The sequence below is a fragment of the Channa argus genome, chromosome 6 (genome assembly GCF_033026475.1).
Source record: "Channa argus isolate prfri chromosome 6, Channa argus male v1.0, whole genome shotgun sequence".
Lineage (NCBI taxonomy): Eukaryota > Metazoa > Chordata > Actinopteri > Anabantiformes > Channidae > Channa > Channa argus.
Window position 1 is genome coordinate 6,280,606 of NC_090202.1, and position 18,739 is coordinate 6,299,344.

General features: G+C 39.2%; 1 protein-coding gene across 2 annotated transcripts; it reads left to right on the plus strand.

Moving 5' to 3' along the window:
• Positions 1-393: 393 nt before the first annotated feature.
• Positions 394-14,848, plus strand: taok1a (TAO kinase 1a). Of its 2 annotated transcripts, none has more exons than XM_067507543.1 (20): positions 394-696; positions 3,339-3,587; positions 4,778-4,849; positions 4,964-5,065; positions 5,161-5,206; positions 5,312-5,408; positions 5,517-5,630; positions 5,727-5,818; positions 6,054-6,147; positions 6,241-6,322; positions 6,443-6,625; positions 6,778-6,978; positions 7,096-7,224; positions 7,482-7,718; positions 7,821-7,949; positions 9,149-9,352; positions 9,483-9,722; positions 10,050-10,262; positions 10,404-10,586; positions 10,895-14,848. In XM_067507543.1, exons 2-20 carry the CDS (start codon positions 3,456-3,458, stop codon positions 11,414-11,416), a joined length of 3,072 nt encoding a protein of 1,023 aa, XP_067363644.1. In that variant the 5' UTR covers positions 394-696; positions 3,339-3,455; the 3' UTR covers positions 11,417-14,848. The 2 variants fall into 2 exon arrangements, with proteins under 2 accessions (XP_067363644.1, XP_067363645.1); XM_067507544.1 differs by having other exon boundaries at positions 6,443-6,610.
• The last annotated feature ends 3,891 nt before the right edge of the window (positions 14,849-18,739 follow it).

Sequence of the window (18,739 nt, forward strand, 5' to 3'; positions counted from 1 at the left end):
ATATTTTTGTAATCATAAAGAATTAAAAATCCAAATCTACACAATTACAATTTTTTTTTCATGTATATATTTCTGTGGATGTCAACAAAGCCAGAGCCTATGATGGCAAAGTTTGTAGGTTCTATTGCTCATCTTTATGAAGAGAATTTAGTTGACCTTTTTTTTTCTTTCTTATTTTTTTTTTTTTTTTGGTCCCATCATCGAATAATTAGCCCAAAATACCACTTAAAAGTAATAGCCTATCTATTCTCATTTGACTTGTGTCAAGACTGGGAAAGGGTTTGAAAAAAATGATCAGTTTTATATTGAATCTCCCCACATGTTACAGGCCCAGCGTTTCTGAGTTTTGCTCCAGTGTCTCCGCCTCTGGATGTTTTTGGGTCAGAGAGAGTTGACTGCAACAGGCAGGGCGGAACTGTATGCAGCATGCCGAAGGAAGAGGGACAGCCAGGCACAGTTACAGTGGAACTAAACTACTAACCGGGCAAATGCGATCGGTTAAATCCTCCGTTCTTCTAACCACTCCTCGGATACTATTGCAGCTTGTTTATGGGTGTTTTAGAGGGGTTTGAACTTCCCTCACATTCTCCCCACCGTATTTTGACGAAGGGAGGCGGCGGTGGAGCGCTCGGCAGCCATCTTTGGACCTGCCTGGGAGTGGGATTCGACTGTTCTGGCACCCCAGTTACTTCAAGGGTGGGGATTTTAAGCCATAATAAATTCCATATATTTGTGTTAGAATCGACTGACAGCGCTACGAACCGCGAGGATTTTGCGTACAATATTGCAGAATCCGGGACGAGACGGGAAGAATAGTGTTTTAAAATCCCAAACAGTTTTGAATTAGCTAAGCGACAATCTACAAAGCGCTGAAACCTGGCCTGTCAGAAGAGGGTGAGTTTCAGCTAACTGGCTAAGCTAACTTAGCAAACATCCCATAGGTTAGCGTGCTAACTTAGCAGTTTCTGGTAAATTAATATATCGGCTTAAATTCACATTATTAGCGTGGTTACTTAATTCTCGACTTTGTAAATACGCCATTATTATTGCTTGGACTGTCTCATGGTGTGACACGTAACTTAGCTCAGCTAACGTTAAGTTTGGTGTGTAGCTGACATTAACGTTACAGTGGACGTTGGGAGCTCCTGAAGCATTTGATGCGTTTTTTTTTGTGCTGCTTTGAATTGCATCGCATTGACTGTATTGTGCCACACCTGAGCCAGGTGATTGATAGTGACAACGTTCAGCAAATTTCACTTTCTCTCCAATTTCACTTGTTAGAGCTCCATTAATATTAGACTACGTTTGCCACAGGTAACGCTAACTATGCTAGAACGCAGCAGGTAACTTTAAGGCTTCTAGTGGGTTTGCTGTAAACCAAACCTCGGTATTTTAATTTAAGTATTTGTTTAAAATGGTGAAAAGCATTACGCTAGTGGTTGATCTGGGCCACCTGCCATCCGATTCGAGTATTATACTTTAATGTAAGCCATACATACACATGCCATTGGAATCAGTTCTGTGTTTTGTACTCTGTTCTGTGTATAGATTACCAACATGATTGATAATCAGTTATCTTAATTGCATAATGATTTCTAAACAGGGATGTCAGTTGCAACCTTTATATATTATCTGCATACTATGCTAAAACCCTTTTCACTTTGAATTGCACTGCACATCTGAATGGATGCGTGGTGTTGCTGTTAAACAGATAATAACTAGTCAGAATGCTCACGAGGGCCCATTCCTACCTCTCTACGGTTGTGTGAACAGGAAATACTGAAAATGTGATGCAGTGAAGACACAGATTGGGTATTTCAGCCCTCCAGCTTTGTTGTCCTGTCCTGCCGCATTCTTGTGCATATGTGTGTGCTAGTTGGAACGCAAGGCAATTTTATAAAGCTGTGAGTTATCATCACTCACTTTCGTGCTCACGTGTCCACAGTTTCAAATGCCATCATGAGATATGACAACAAAGCTCATTCATAAGCAACAATGTAGTGAAGAACAATGGCAATAAAGAGGCACAGTCCCTCATGGTAATGAGGCTTTATTTCAGGGCTGTGGCTGCATCTTTGTGAAATAGTGTTCAGTGCTGTTGTGAGACAAAAGACGTCTGCTTTAACTGGGGGCTCTTTCTCCCAGGCTGGGAAAGAAGTCTTGTGACTCTAGCATCAGCTCTTCATCTGTTTGCTGCTGATCATCTGAGCTGCATGGACTCAGTAAACTTTCCTCACTGATCTTTTTACAGTCTACATCTGTATTACAGCAGTAAAGCTGTACAACAGACTCTTTAATAGGCAGCAAATGATTAAACATTTAGGCCTGATAGTGGATTCACACACTTATGCTATTTTCAACTTCAGTAAGTTTCAAAGAGTGAGTTCACCCAAAACATTTGTTTTTTTTTTAAACAAGTTTAGGTTTTATATAATAAGGTGTTGATAAAGATGTAATCATCATACCATCTTGTGGAGTAACGTAGTTGAAACACCTCAGGCATTTTTTAAAAAAGAATTCTGCTTTAAATTTTTTCCAAGCTAATTTTTCAATTCTGTTTGAGCAACAGACAATTAATTAATCTACTTTGTATTGCAATGTTGTGATTATGGATCTCTCCACAGTAAGGTAAATAAAACCAGAACTACCAGCATAACTAGAATCCACTATTTACAAATTATTTTAACCTATTTAACAAGTAGCACTGTCACTGGAAAACTTTGTCTCAGTTTACTCATCTGTCTCACTGTTAAACAGCTTGTTGTTACCTCAGCCTCTTTATTCATGCTGGAGATTGTCAGCTGTAAGATGCTTCTTTGTGTCCCCCTCACATCTGTCTGTCTGCATACCAAGTCACTGAAGTTGTGTGAAGTGGTTGTCAAGACACAACCGACCGAGTTTGTTACTGTGGTTGCAGATTCTATGGAATCAGGAGACTTATTTCTTGCTACCTCAGGATTTCTGACTGGCCATTTGCAGCTGAAATAATTGATCAGTTCATGTTTTGCTTAGCATTCTCTTGCTCAGGTTAACACGGTCTACTGTCACAGACATACAGTCAGATATTTCACATCCACATTATTTAACATTTATTTATTAATTTTGTGTTTTATAGGGTTAATGTTATATAATAGCATTAGCAGTGTCAGGGAATGTATGAGAAAAACATCAAACATCCATGTTAACTTCTGAAACCACTGTTTGAGTATATTGTACATCTTTGTTTTCTGTTCAGTATTGATAATGAAGCCTTGTAATTTATACTTGGCATATATGAATGCATTACCCTGCACTACCCTGTTTTCAATGTACTCTTTCTTGTTTTCTTTATACTTTAGCTCTGAAAACGTATGAGGCCACTGTCCTGCAGATGAGCTATCTGTGGGGGCTTCCAAGTCGCTGTCGCATTCACAGATAGGTGCCAGCGGCAGCGGCATTGCCCCCAACTCCCAATTATGCCCAACAACAGTCGGGCGGGGAGCCTGAAGGACCCCGAAATTGCTGAGCTCTTCTTCAAGGAGGACCCAGAAAAACTCTTCACAGATCTGCGTGAGATCGGACATGGCAGTTTTGGTGCTGTATACTTTGTGAGTATTTTACAGCATAAGACTATGGTGCCATGCTCAGTTTGACAAATGCAGGGTTCTCATTCCTTTCAGTGAGGTTACTGTGTTGGCTCATAGAGTTGTGCAGGGTTGCTTCAATTGGCTATACAACAATATTTCCAGGGCTTATACTTTAACATTAACCTAGTTAAGTTAATCAAACACATTGAAGTGCACATAGACCTGTGTAACATGAATCCCGTATGTACAGAATAGACTTGAATATTACGTCTTTGTAACGGGGGCTTTGCAGTGTAGCTCAGGAAGTAAAGGGAGTCAGACCACAGGGTGAGTGGTTCGATCCCCGGTCCCGGCTCTATGTCAAACTGTCTCTGGGCAAGACACCGAACCCCCCCCCCCCCCCCCCCCCCGACCGCCCATTCCCATCCCCAGCTGTGCAGTGCCGGTCCAAGCCCGGTAGAAAGGGTTGGGTCAGGAAGGGCATCCAGCGTAAAAAAAGACAAGCAAAAAAAAAAAAAAATGCCAAATCAACTTGCGGACAATGATCCGCTTTGGTGACCCTGAACTCACGGGATAAGCCGAAAGGACAACAACAATAACATTATGCCTTGTAGTCTTGAGGATCATTGGTTTGATTGCTTTGACAAATCATTCTGTTTTGTTTCAGTATTCAGCAGTTGGAGGGCGTTCTATAAATAAAACACATTTTGATCCTTTAAAACATTAACGAATATTTGAGAATGATGCAGCAGTATTTTAGAGCCTTTGTCCAGGACTACCACTGTTTGAGTGTGTCTGCAAAGCAATATGAGCAGCCGACAGGTTTGAAAATGTGATGTTTTTGGTGAAAGGATTCTCTGCTTATGTCAGTTTAAAAAGAAATTATTTACCAAGTCGCCATTTGTTGATTTATTACCATTCCATGCTGCGTTACTGAGTCTACATCTTCTAAAGTATGTTAAACTATGGATCATAAAGATGAGTCTGTAATACAGATTGACTTATAACAATGTTTAGGGATATGGGGTCACATACCTTGATAATCAAACCTAATAATGCTATAAAGACGGCAGTTAAGCTTTAAAGGCAAATAATGCAAATAAAAAAGTTATCATGAGTATCCCATAATGTGGTACTTCTACAGTAGTCCACATTATGAAAGTTATGAATTGAAGATAAATGTCACACTAATATAAAATGTCCATATTCAGGCACGGGATGTGCGAACAAATGAAGTGGTGGCCATCAAGAAGATGTCCTATAGTGGAAAGCAGTCCAGTGAGGTATGTTTGCTTCCACTTACCTTGAGGATAATAATTATTTTCACAGATAATTATTGACATATTTAACAATGAACATTGTTTTTGTGATTGTCTCTTTTTTTATGTTTTTCACAGAAATGGCAAGACATAATCAAGGAAGTGAAATTCCTGCAAAGAATACAACACCCAAACAGCATAGAGTACAAAGGATGTTACCTGCGAGAGCACACTGCCTGGGTAGGATTCTCCATGATGATGTCAGTTTAGTTTTATGATGAAACATTGCGACTAAAATTGAACTGATAAAACAAATCCTCTTCATTTGATTGCAGTTGGTAATGGAGTATTGTCTGGGCTCTGCTTCAGATTTGTTAGAGGGTGAGTTGAGAACCTATGAACTACAAGGGTCATGTCCCATTTCATTTTGTTCTGTGTCACTTTTTCTTGGTTTACACTGTCATTGGTCAACATGTTTTTTTCCAGTTCACAAGAAACCTCTGCAAGAAGTTGAAATAGCTGCAATTACTCACGGTGCTCTTCAAGGGTTGGCTTATCTTCACTCCCACAACCTGATTCACCGGTGAGAGTTTCAAGTATACAGGACTATGCAGGGCACCAAGTGCTTATGCCCTCAAGCAGTCTGTTTTCTGTGTGGAGCTGAACTCATTTCCCCTTATGTATTTGACAGAGATATAAAAGCAGGAAACATCTTGCTGACAGAACCAGGGCAGGTAAAACTAGCGGATTTTGGTTCTGCCTCCATTGCTTGTCCTGCCAACTCCTTTGTCGGGACTCCTTACTGGTATGCTATAAAACATGTATATTATAGATTCCAGATTTTTTTTATTATATCGTCATATAAATAATTTGATTATGCTGTATGTGATTGTTTCCTCAGGATGGCCCCAGAAGTAATTTTAGCTATGGATGAGGGCCAGTATGATGGAAAGGTTGACATTTGGTCTCTGGGAATAACATGCATTGAATTGGGTATGATCAATTTTTTAAATGGCCTAATTAATACCTAAGATATATGCCGTATTCATTGATGCATTGCTTGCATCTGCAGATTTCCTTTTAATAAGTTTAGAATCACACCTAAGCCAGCGTTAATGTAGCTCATTTTGTGTGTCAGTAACCACATATTTTTGCCTTCTCATCTCAAACTTTACTTTTTTCTTCACAACTTCTGACTACTTGGTGTAACCTGCTATTTGGTTTGAAGCTGAAAGGAAGCCTCCCCTGTTCAACATGAATGCAATGAGTGCCTTATACCATATAGCACAGAATGAGAGCCCCATGCTGCAGTCTAGTGAATGGTGAGTTAAATTATATTATGTGCTGGTGTATTGTCTCCTATATAATCCCATAAAATGATTAAGACTGTCTTCTTCCTCATCTTTCAACTTTAGGACGGATTATTTTAGAAATTTTGTAGATTCTTGCCTTCAGAAATTTCCCCAAGATAGGCCAAACTCTGAGGAGCTCCTAAAGGTATGAATAAAAATAGCTTTAACACAAGGATGTTTTTGTTTTGTGGTTAATCCTTATAGCTACACCAGAAAAAATACACAAAGATTTTGATGTAAAAAGGCTTGTTTGGTCTTCCTCCAGCATGCATTCGTGCAACGTGAGCGACCGGAATCCGTTCTAATAGACCTGATAAATCGGACTAAGGATGCAGTGCGGGAGCTGGACAATCTGCAGTATCGAAAAATGAAGAAGATCTTGTTTCAAGAAGCTCACAATGGCCCCACAACTGAGGCACAAGATGAAGAGGAGGTCTGTCTGTTTTATGTGGGTCTTAGGATGTCACTTTCTTCATTTCTGTGATCTCTAGATTTGGGGAGATTGTATTTTTATCAGTCCATGCTGTTAGAGCACAATGTTATACCCTTATTAATGTCGTTTGTGTGTGTCTTTTTTAAGTATTTTTTTTTTTTTTTTAGGAGCCAGAACACAGCGTGGGTAGGACGGGTACGGTGAACAGTGTGGGAAGCAACCAATCCATCCCAAGCATGTCAATCAGTGCTAGCTCCCAGAGCAGCTCTGTTAACAGTCTAACAGATGCTGGTGATGACAAGAGTGAGGTGGACATGGAGGGAGACCACACAGTCATGTCTAACAGCTCAGTCATACATCTTAAACCAGTAAGAAACTTGTGTTCCAGTCTGTTTTGAGACCGTGTCTTATATGCTGTTCACTGTTTAGAATTTGTAATAGTAATTATGTGTTAATGTCCTCCTGTGCATTTTTTTTCCCTTTAGGAGGAACAGACATATAATCAAGTGCCAGAACCTCACACCCGGCCAACTGAGCCACAGTCACCGCCTGCACACACTCCACGGCCAAAACGAAACCGCGAACACTTTGCCACTATACGCACAGCCTCAGTGGTAATAAAAACATTTGTTTTGTTTTTTTAGCAGATCATGTATGAGATTGCTAAAATAACTGTTTTGTTTTTTTTAAAAGGCAATATTTTGACTCCTTGTCATTATTGAATGCTTTAGGGCTAGGAAGTAGTATGTAAAGAAATAAAGTGCTTTAATCCAGCTTGACATAGTCTTTTGACATTCTTTGACACTTTCACAAAAAAAGTCTAATCCAGCCAACAAAAGTGTCACAAGAATCTTTGCATTTTGTCTGCCAGCTCACTCGCCAGATTAAGGAACACGAGCAGGATTCTGAGTTAAGGGAACAAATACTGGGCTACAAGCGCATGAGGCGGCAGCACCAGAAACAACTTATGGCTTTGGAAAACAAGCTGAAGTCTGAGATGGATGAACACAGACTCCGTCTGGACAAGGAGCTGGAGAACCAGAGGAATAGCTTTGCCCAGGAGATGGAGAAATTAATCAAGAAACACCAGGCATCAATGGAGAAAGATGTATGTGATGTAAAATCTATTTATGTGTTTAGGTTTAGCATTTACATTGGCTTTTTTAAAACATGGATTGAACTTCCTCTGTGATGTGTGTTTCTCTATCAGGCAAAAACATTTTCCAATGATGAAAAGAAGTTCCAACAGCATATACAGAGTCAGCAGAAGAAAGAGCTCAACAGCTTCTTAGAATCCCAAAAGCGGGAGTACAAACTTCGCAAGGAACAATTGAAAGAGGTGGGGAAAGCCATTTGCGTCCTTCTTCTTATACGTTATTCCTAAAAGACATGCCTTTGAGCTTAGTAACTGTTACAGCTGGTATTGAACAATAATTTTTCTATAGTTTATAAATCCATTTTGCAAAAAATTAAGCCCAAAAAAATTTTTTTTAGCATCTTTGCATTTTTCCACTGGAAGCTGTTTTCATCCTCATACAGCAGGGTTTACTGTAGGACTGGAGCATTAGACGATCTTTTTGAGTTGTAATCGTTTTCACTTGTGGGGAGTTAGTCTGTTTAATCCGGGCATGGGTTGGTGTCTTTGTATATAGAGTGTGGGGGCAGAACATGTTGCATAATGCAAGTATGCTGCAGAAATCGTTGTTTTCTTTGCCGTATAGGATGTCCACAAAACTGTAGAGTTTTGTGCTGTTTGCAGAATTTGTTTCACAATGTCAATGTCTGGTTTTAGCAACAGACGTTCAAAGTTCAATTCAGAAAGATCCTTTTGTGGATCAGCTGCATGTGTCTCCCCTCTTTCTCTCCCCCCTGTGCTGTCACTCTGCTGTGGCATGAACACACACAATTGCACACACAAAAAAGTCAGAAAGCAGCATTTACAGTCACTATACTGTTAAAATCCGTGGGCCAGGCTTCCAAAATAAGTTGGAAAAGCCGTCATATCTGAAAGGATCTGCAAGTTGGTGAGCATACACATCTTTGTTTAGCTTGTTTATAGTGATTAACAAACAAGCTTGCTATGTTAATGCATAGGCCATCAATTGTGGTTGAGAAAGTGCAAGGGAATCTGAAACTATTGCTTTGCTTCAGATTCGTGCTTGTTTTAAAGGGTGTTTCAATAAACAGCATAGATAATGTCGAGCTGAATGTCTCACCTCACTTGTGCACCCTCTTATGTCCTGCAGCTCTCCAGTCTGTGTTTAGCAGCTGCTGATTTAACTGGCCGCTTTGTTTAAGTGCTAATAAACTGCTGAGAATCTGTTTGAATGCGTATACAGTTAAATTGTTTTCACATATGGGAAAGGCTTGCAATGTCGAGCCCTAGGTATTGAAATGTGGTATTGAGTGAAAAATTTGTTGTGCAGTAAAGTATCAAAGTTTGATACCCAGCCCTAGAATTAACGTTTGATGTCTAATTTCTATCAATACGTGAACTCACTTCTACTAGTGACCTACTATACTACTTCTTCTTTGTAGGAACTGAATGAAAACCAGTCAACACCTAAGAAAGAAAAGCAGGAGTGGTTGTCCAAGCAGAAGGAGAACTTCCAACACTTCCAGGCAGAGGAGGAGGCCAATTTACAGCGCAGGCAGAGGCAGTATCTGGAGCTGGAGTGCCGCAGGTTTAAACGGAGAATCTTGATTGCTCGACACAATATTGAACAGGACCTAGTGCGAGAGGTCAGTACACTCTCCTAAATTGGAAAACTGTATCCTAAATAGGAGATTGGTTACCTAACCAGAAAAGAGTGGCTTTATTTTTTTCCCTGTGTGAAAATGTCTGTTTGTCTTTTTATGTGCACACAATTAGGAGTTAAACAAGCGTCAAACCCAGAAGGACTTGGAGCATGCCATGCTTCTTCGGCACCACGAGTCCATGCAAGAGTTGGAGTTCCGCCAGCTCAACATCATCCAAAAGACAAGAGCTGAGCTGATCCGCCTGCAGCACCAGACAGAGCTCACCAATCAGCAGGAGTATAACAAGAGAAGGGAGAGGGAACTTCGACGCAAACATATCATGGAGGTTCGCCAGCAACCCAAAAGCCTCAAGGTTAGAATATAGCATGCATGTACATTTAATACTCACTAGTACTACTTATTTCAGTTATAATAATTGCAATCACGAGTGCAGCTTTAGGTACTTGTCAGAACTGTGTAATATGCAGTTGTCAGACCTATTCTTTATCTTGTATATGGCCACTTTTAGGAAAAATAGGTACAATAAACGAATCACAGTTGTGAGTGTACCACTTTTATCTCCCATTTAATAGTGTAATATTGAAAAATTAAAGCAGACATATGTTTTTAAATGTCATGTTTCCCAGTTCCACTTGCTTAAACATTGTGATTGTGCTATTTGCTATTCTCTACATAATAGTCCAAAGAGCTACAGATCAAGAAGCAGTTCCAGGACACGTGTAAAATCCAGACCAGACAGTACAAAGCACTAAGGAACCATCTGCTGGAAACCACACCAAAGTCAGAGCACAAGGCTGTCCTGAAACGGCTGAAGCAGGAGCAGCATCGCAAACTTGCCATTTTAGCGGAGCAGTATGACCACTCCATCAATGAGATGCTTTCAACACAAGCGGTTAGTTTGAAAATTCTGAGTTGTATCCCAAGACTATAAAGGCAACATCCATGTTACATTGGCTATCTTTAGAGGGTGGGTCCACATCAGTAATAGTATGTACTGGATGAATTCAGATCTTGATTGTCCCTCTGTCTTCAGCTTCGTCTGGATGAAACTCAGGAGGCTCAGTGCCAAGGCCTACGGATGCAGCTACAGCAGGAGCTGGAGCTTCTTAACGCTTACCAGAGCAAGATCAAGATGCAGACAGATGCCCAACATGACCGTGAAAAGAAGGACCTGGAGCAGAGGGTGTCGCTCCGAAGGGCCCTGCTGGAACAGAAGGTTGCGTGATTATACTGTGTGAAGATTAAGGTTTTAAAAATGCTTTAAATCAGAAGGGAATTAAAATTAAAAGATGTAGTGTTATGTTGCAACATAATTAACTTAACAGAGGTTGATTTCAAGCAAGCTTTGGTATATAGTTGCTACATATGCATCATTGTGTTGGCTGTAACAAAGCTGTTTGAATTTTAACTTTAGTTTATGGATGTCTGCAAGAACACAGTGCAGTAAAGTGTATCTGCTGCCGTGGTTGTACATAAACTTTATTATTGTTATTGACAAAAAATGTTTTAACATCTTTTCTATAGATTGAGGAGGAAATGATGTCCTTGCAGAATGAACGCTTGGAACGAATTCGGAGTCTGCTGGAACGTCAAGCCCGAGAAGTCGAAGCTTTTGACTCAGAGAGTATGCGCCTGGGCTTCAGCAACATGGTGCTATCTAACATCTCCCCAGAGGCCCTCAGCAATAGTTTTCCCGGGGCTCCTGGAAATTGGAGTCACCATCACCACTCATCTGGAAGCTCCCACGGGGCACACTGGGGCAGTGTCGGGTCAGGCCACCAAGGCAGCCATCACCACTATCACTCCAGTCCAGGAGGGGTGCCTATGCATCAGAGCTGGGGCCAGGGCATGCAGCTAAGTGGGGGTCCATCACCGTGGGGCCACCCATCAGCACCAGCCCTGGTTTCCCGCAGGAGTGGAGGTGTACAGAACAGCCCCCAAGCAATGGGAAGGACACCCTCAGGAGGGCACAGTGAGCAGGCCATGAGCAGGAGTTCTAGTGTCACTTCTCAAATATCCAATGGGTCACACCTCTCCTACACATAGATCAGCCATGGTGTCAGAGTTTGAGCACGGAGATGTACAAGCCAGCAAAAAAAAATCCAGTAAAGCAGGACTCGGTTTTAGCTGAACTCTGCTGCTCTGTGTCTCTGCAACACTTTCCCTCAGTTTCTCTCGTGTACAGATGTGGATGTGTGATGAAATATATATTGCTCAGGTCAAATGGGCTGGGAGAAGCACAGCCCGTCCTCACGGCAGTTTATTGGCACACATACAGATCCTTAAATTTATGTTACACAAATTATGTCAGTGTCAACGCATATTACTCCCGTTGTTTTTATTTACAGCTTCCTGTGATGAAATTTTTAGAATATGTTTTGTGCTATTCACAGCCATTGCTCTCATTTTGCACATGAACCACTGTTAAACGTCTTTGACATGTGTTAACTATGTCCTTGAGAAAGGTGGTATCAAACAATCAGTGAGTTGATTTTGTTTAGGCCCCCCACCTCCCCTCTGTCCTCCTTCACTAAATTCATATTTAGGTAAACATTAACTAATTTTAATGGTGGGGGATAATGCAGCAGACCTAATCAAGATTTCTTCACCTAGCTGTTGTGATACAAGCCTGCTGTAATGGTCATTGTGCTAAAACGGATGCCTTCTTTTATTTAATACTTTTATTGTACCTGATTTTCTTTTTTTTTTTTTTTTTTTTCTTCTTCCCCCTCCTGGTAATCAGCCATATAATAGACACTACCAATTCAGAGCCAGATAAATGTTTCAGGCTTATATTACAACACTAACACAGTGCCTTTAAAACTTCTCTGAGGTTTATAGTTTAACATTTTTAATTTCATCATCAGTTTCTAATCAGTGCCAGTGTATGTTAAGTTTAGTTTATTTTAACCCCGTGCCCAAGAGGTTCCAGATTGTTTTCTCAGATTATTTACTTCTATACAGGAAAGTTGCTTTAAGTTTTAGAAGTAGTAAGTAATAGAAATTTACTTCTGTATATCAGTAACTACAGTTTTAGGTGTTTGGAGCAGTGCTACTTGAGGGGTAAACTTAGAAACCCCTCCATTACAGAGAATGTCATTGTATACATTTACAGGAGCAAAAAGAAAAAAAAACAATAAAACAAAAAAAAAAGTGGGGAAATTTGTATGCCTTCAAAAACAGTCCTGGTATTGATCTGTTAATTTTTATTAGTGCCTTTTAAAACTACTGCCTTTTTCAAAGCACTTTATACAGCTTAATATGTGTAAAATGATTATTTGTTCACAAAGCACCTGGTGAAGTAATGTTTTGTCGGTACATATAAATGCTATGTTTTAGTTTGTTTGGTTTTTTGTTTTGGGGTTTTTTTTGTTTGTTTGTTTTTCTTTAAAGGAGCAATCACCCAAAAACAGAAAAGGCAACAGACAATACATATATGAAAGCATTTCCCTCCTTTGTTACCTTTTACTTGGTTTTGAAACTCTAGCCTTTGTTGGTCATCTTCTGTATGTGTTCATGCAGAGAGATTTTCAGTGTAAGTGAAGATAGGATGTTAACATACCGCAGACCTTTCGGATTGGTTTTGGCTATGATAATCAAACTGAACAGAATTTGTCCATTATGTGCAGGCAGGTAACTTAATGCAATTGTCATGACCATGGCAGCAGGCTTGGCACTACTAAGAAAGATGCAACACTTAAAAATGTTCGTGGCTGGATAGGTAACACTAAAAAGTCAAACGGTGCGGCGTTATGAGTTATAAGTCATAATCCAAGAACAACAGTGACTGAATCAAGCACATGCTAGCATGACAACTCTGTAGCATATACATGTAACTTCTGAGTAAAACTGAGTGTACACACACTGTAAAAATGGCCAAATACAAAATAAAAGTGGTTTTAAAAAAAAGGCACTTAGCTAATTCTTTAACAGCTTTACTAGCTCTGTTAATATTTGTTTCAGCCTCCTCCCTTTTCTCTGGTTTGCGGTTGATGGAAAATCACTGGAGAAGCCCTTTTAAAGCTTCTGTTCGAGGAAAGCTTTACATTTCTATACACAGAATGTAACATCATTTAATTGCAAAGGCCTTAGTGCTTCAGAGATAATACACATACACAGAATGTTCTCCTGTATCACAAAGCTGCAGATAAGTGTTCATGTGTGCATTTTGTTTTTGTTTTTTAAAGGAGACATTTGAATCTAAACTCGCACGTAAAAAGTTGTTCCGTTACTAACTGACAGATCACACTAATAATAGCAAACCTGTCAGCCTCCCATGTTAAAATAGAACTATCTGACCACAGTTCATTGTTGGGTTTTGTGTACAGACAAATGCATCGTATATTTGCTGTCGCTATTTTTATATGCCACCTATTTAGCCAGCAGGCCTTCTTGGAGCATGAACACTGCAAACTGTTGTCCCCGGTGAACTCTGATTCAAAGCTGCATTCAACAAATGCTGGCTCTTTCTGAATGTCATACTGTGTTATAATCCTATCATGTTTGAGAACACGAAAAATGCTGGGGTCTATCACTTAAATAGGTGGGACTTCAATTTTGTATGTGTATATGTATATATCTCCTACCTAGAAAAAGTATGCATTATTTCAAGTTACATGTGGTTCGCTCCTGGAACCCTTTAATTTTTCATGCCAAGTTACTTGTTCCAGCCACTGTAACACAACGGGTTGTATTCACCATTTTTATTTCTGGTTTGTTTATATTTGGTTAATAAAAGGAGAATGTATTTAGCATTATTGGTATCTCACCTTAAGTCAAAAGCCAAGGTCATGAATTTGACTATTTAGCGAATCAGACCACATATACATGCCAACCTTTGAGTAAGCACACTTTTTTTTTTTTTTGTTCTTTTATGTATGTCATTCACATAAGACCTCTACCCCAATATGGATTTTTCTTTTTACTTAAACTTTGATGTCAAAATGTGTCCTACTGACTGAGGCTGGAAATTATGCCAAGCCCAGATACCACTGCAATGTCTCATTACCATAGTTTTACCTATCATTGGGCTGATGGCATAAAATATATGTAACCTAAAACCTGTTGTGAATTGGGACTATATAAATAAAGTTAAATTGAAAATTGAATTAATCATTTTGTGCTGGTCTAGTGCTCAAAGTAAAAAGGCTTGGAAAAAAAAACATAGCAGATTATGAAGAGATTGCATTTGTTTGAAGATGTCAGTATTCTTCTTTGGCACATTACCACTACAACTCATAACCTATATTAAGTATATACTGTAGATGGTGGGACTTGTTATTGAATGTCAGAAAGATTATGAAGATATTTTGTAAAAGATGCTTACGTACTAAAAGTGGATTTAAATTGTGTAAAAAGATTCATAAAACAAAATTTAAATAGGATCAAATTCACTATTTTGTTTGTATTATATTTACCATTATGTTGGCAGAAGAATATTGAACAGAAATCAGCTGTAATAAAGTAATTTTAGTATAACTTCCCTCGTGTGTGTGTGTTTATTTTTTGTTTGTTTTTTAATGAAAAACAGAAAAGAAAACAAAGATGAGTTATGTATTTATTTGGTGTTTGTCTTTTGGGCCTCACATGCAACATGATGTTGTTAGGTGGAGTATTGTAAGAAAAGGCCGGACCTGACCTGCGAAGGGGCCGCGGGCCACAGCTTGGGAAGTCAATCAACCAGCACTATAACTAGTCCCAGAAGCGGAAATGCATCCATCGTGGTATGTGACGAGCACTGTAAACAAAAAGTGAATGATCAGCCACCGTAGAAAAGGAATGCTGTCTCCAGAGTCTGGGACTTGAGTAAGTTGCTATGCGCGAATCGGTATTCGTTTGGCTTGAATTACATTCTTATTAGTTTCGTTAAACAATATAACCTGGCGTTGTCTGCATTTTCCAAAAGTTAACTGGAAAACAAAAGTTGCTCGAGCCCTTCTTCTGGAACTAAGCTATCGTTCCTTACTGTTGCATCGTCGAAACATGAGCTAATTGCGTTCACTGTCACCTAATCGCGTCGAAGTTAAATGCAGTTAATAAATGGTTTAACTCGTTTGCCAGCTACACAAACGGAGCAAGTTTAAAAGCAAGTAGCCTCAGCGATAGATGGCTGGTTACTAGCTGTAGCATTAGCTACTTGTAGCTCAGTTTTAGCTGCGAAGCTAGTGAGCTAGCTTTTGTTATTACCACTTTCCTGCAAGCGTTTAATATTTCTCCTCGCATCAAAGACATTTATCAGCAGCGGTGTACGTTTCATTTATTGTAAGCTTAGGCTCAAAGGTAGCGTTAGCTAAGTAACATTTTAAACCCTTTAAACCTAAATTGTACTTAACAGTAACTCTTAGCTACAATGTTGAAAAACGTTGAAGCATAGCAATTATATAAGGTGATGATTATGGTGACTTTTATAGCATTTTATTTATACACACCTCTTATTAACCCCCCACCCATTGTAAATATACATCAGCCATAACATTGTGACCATGTGTTCCACTTGATACCATCCAATACAGTTGCTCTGCCATGATTTCCACTTCCAAGGTTATAATTGTTCAGTTTTTAGGTTGAAACTGCCGGGCGATATTTCTGCTATGTGTTTATTATTATTGAGGTCAGCATGGTTATTAGAGTTGTACTGGAGTGCATTATACGAAGAAGTGGTTCTAATGTTTTGCTTAGCCTATTTAAAATGTATGATAATTAAACAAGAATTATGTGCCCGGCTGGTAAAATCAAAGGAAATTATACCCGGTTCAAATCCAGGCCGACTGGCCTTTCAGTGTGGAGTGTGAATGATTTCACTTTTCTTACTTTGGTTTCCTTCCACAGTGAAAAGATATGCATGTTAGGTTAGGTGAAGATCGACTGGCATCCTGTCCAGGGTGTACCCAACCTCTCACCCGATAACAACTTGGAACCCGCATAATTAATGGACAGATTTTTTTTTTTTTATGGACACAAGTCTATCAAATGTTTTCTCTTGCACAAGTGTGTAAAACACCATGATTTGCAACTTTTCCTTAAAGGGTTAAAAGCTATAAGAGCTATAATCTCTTAAAAAGACACATTTGTGTCATGTTGTCTGCAAATTATAATTCAAAGGAGAATACTACAAATGAGACATAAATACTAATCAGTTTACTTTGGATCTTAACTCCACGGCTCATCTCTTCTCTCTGTTCTTTGTCTTTTGTCATTGCAGACCTCCAGGATGTTGTGTGAAGTCCTGCTGTCATCACTATGGTTCCTCTTTGTTATATTCTGGGTCGAGACAATAAGTGTGTGGCTCTTTCTGTCCATGTTCTACCAGGACCGAGCATTTTACCACTGGAGCGATGGGTAAGAGATGAGTTTCTTTGGTTACATTTTGCTCATCAAATGTTTGTAAGAGTTTCTTCATCATCAGACAAATTCACTTTGTCTCTTTAGTTTTGAATGAGTACTGTCATTTCCACACTTGCTCATATTCTTAGCCGTGTTTTTTATTATCATTATGGCCTGGATCAAATAGTAGCATTAGCAGCTAGTGCTGGCAGCCAGCCAATGGTGCGACAGATTCTCTGTTGCACCAGAGCCCTGTTCTCCTGCTCAGGGCATCTTCTGTGAAATGTTGTTGTTTTTTTGTTTTTTTTAAAGATCTTTGTTAAATCTTTGTTAAAAGTCAGGATGCAGTGGTGCCATGTAATGTCAGGGGTCAAACCACAAGAGAACATCAATAACATTAAAGGATGCCCTCACTAATTTTGAACTTGCTTCTTTTGGTTTTAATTTGGGCAGTACAGCTACATAATGGTCAACCTGCTTTTCTAGAGCTCCCCCCGATGACATCATTTGAACTCCTCATTATAAAAAAAACTCCTCCGGGTGATGTATTCTGTTTTTCAGCTAGAAGCAGAGAAATACTTGATATTGTGAAGTCAGAGGGAAATTTAAAAGCATGAATGTACATTTACACGCTAAACTAATGGCCTCGAAAGCAAGTTGAAAATTGTTAAAGTCGCCCTTTAATACCTGCCGCTGCCATGAGTTGATCTTGCTGTAAATTTTTCCGTATCTTGAAATTCTTTCTAGTGTTTTTTTTTTTAGCTTCTTGCATTCTTGCTTCCATTTATGGGCGAGTGAGCATAGTTGTTTTTAATGGAAACATTGTTTTCATTTTGCAGGGTATTTGCAGATGATCCTGGACAGATGATATATATGTTGAGCAGGTAGAAAGTTTGTCCCGACCCTGAATAATTAAGTTTTTTTTTTTGTTTGTTTGTTTTTGCTTTTTTATTTGTAATATAAACTGTGTATATCTACATGCAAGGTCTAATGTCTTGTCTCTCTACAGAGGTGATAACCATGTGCACACCGAGATGCGGACCTGATATATGAAAACATATAGTCCACTGAAAGGAGAGATTGTTCCTGTAATTATGTGTATGAAGAACATATGTTGGAAAACATTAGCTGTTTTTCCTTTGCATCGATTGCTTTGCACACTAATGTGCACAGTAAATGTGGGCCCACTTTAAAAGCAGGTGGTGAAGAAGTGCAGTGAAAGCATGACAAACGCATAGGGGGGGTTGTCCTGGCTGAGCTGTATCATTCCCATGTATGTAACATCTATAACTTCACTTTTAGATTTTGGAGAAGCAGAATGAATGTATCAGAAATAGCTTGGTTCACAAAGAACAGTTCAGTGCACATTTATTTTTAAAACTTGCACTGAAACGTTATTTGGGCCATGCTGCCATTCTATGCAACTACAGCTGTTGTTGTCTGCAGCTATATTTGTTTTTAAATGTCAAATTGCAGAAAATCTGTTTGAAGTTAGGCATATATATGTTGACAAATACCAGATTTATGTTCGTGCCACAACCTTTAACAAGGAGTAAATGTTGAAAACAGCAGAGCCATGTACCTGGGTGTAGATGATCTAGAGTTCATAATTTGATCAGTAATTTTATTTTCTTCACAATTGAAACCTTCATATACAATAACTGGCAAAAGGAACTTAATTGGAACTTTATTTGAACTTAGTTAAAATTGATAATGCTTGTACTTTGTCCACTTACTGGACATTTACAAGCGCTTTCAGCCACATTGTGCAGCATTTCTCAGCAGATGGATCTTGTTTAGTTGTAATGTATCTCTCCCCAGAGAATTTGACAAGGCAATATGACACACATGAGAATCCACACAGGAGAGGAACCTTTTGTTTGTGATGTGATGTGAAGACAATTCTAAGAAGACACACAGGAGAGATTTTTAGATGAGATAAACATTGTAGAGAAAAATGCAGCAGACTTCATTTAGTTTTTTATTTTTCTAGAATTCTGATTGCTGATTATTCTATGTTGGTTTTTCAGTTTTTGTGAGACACGT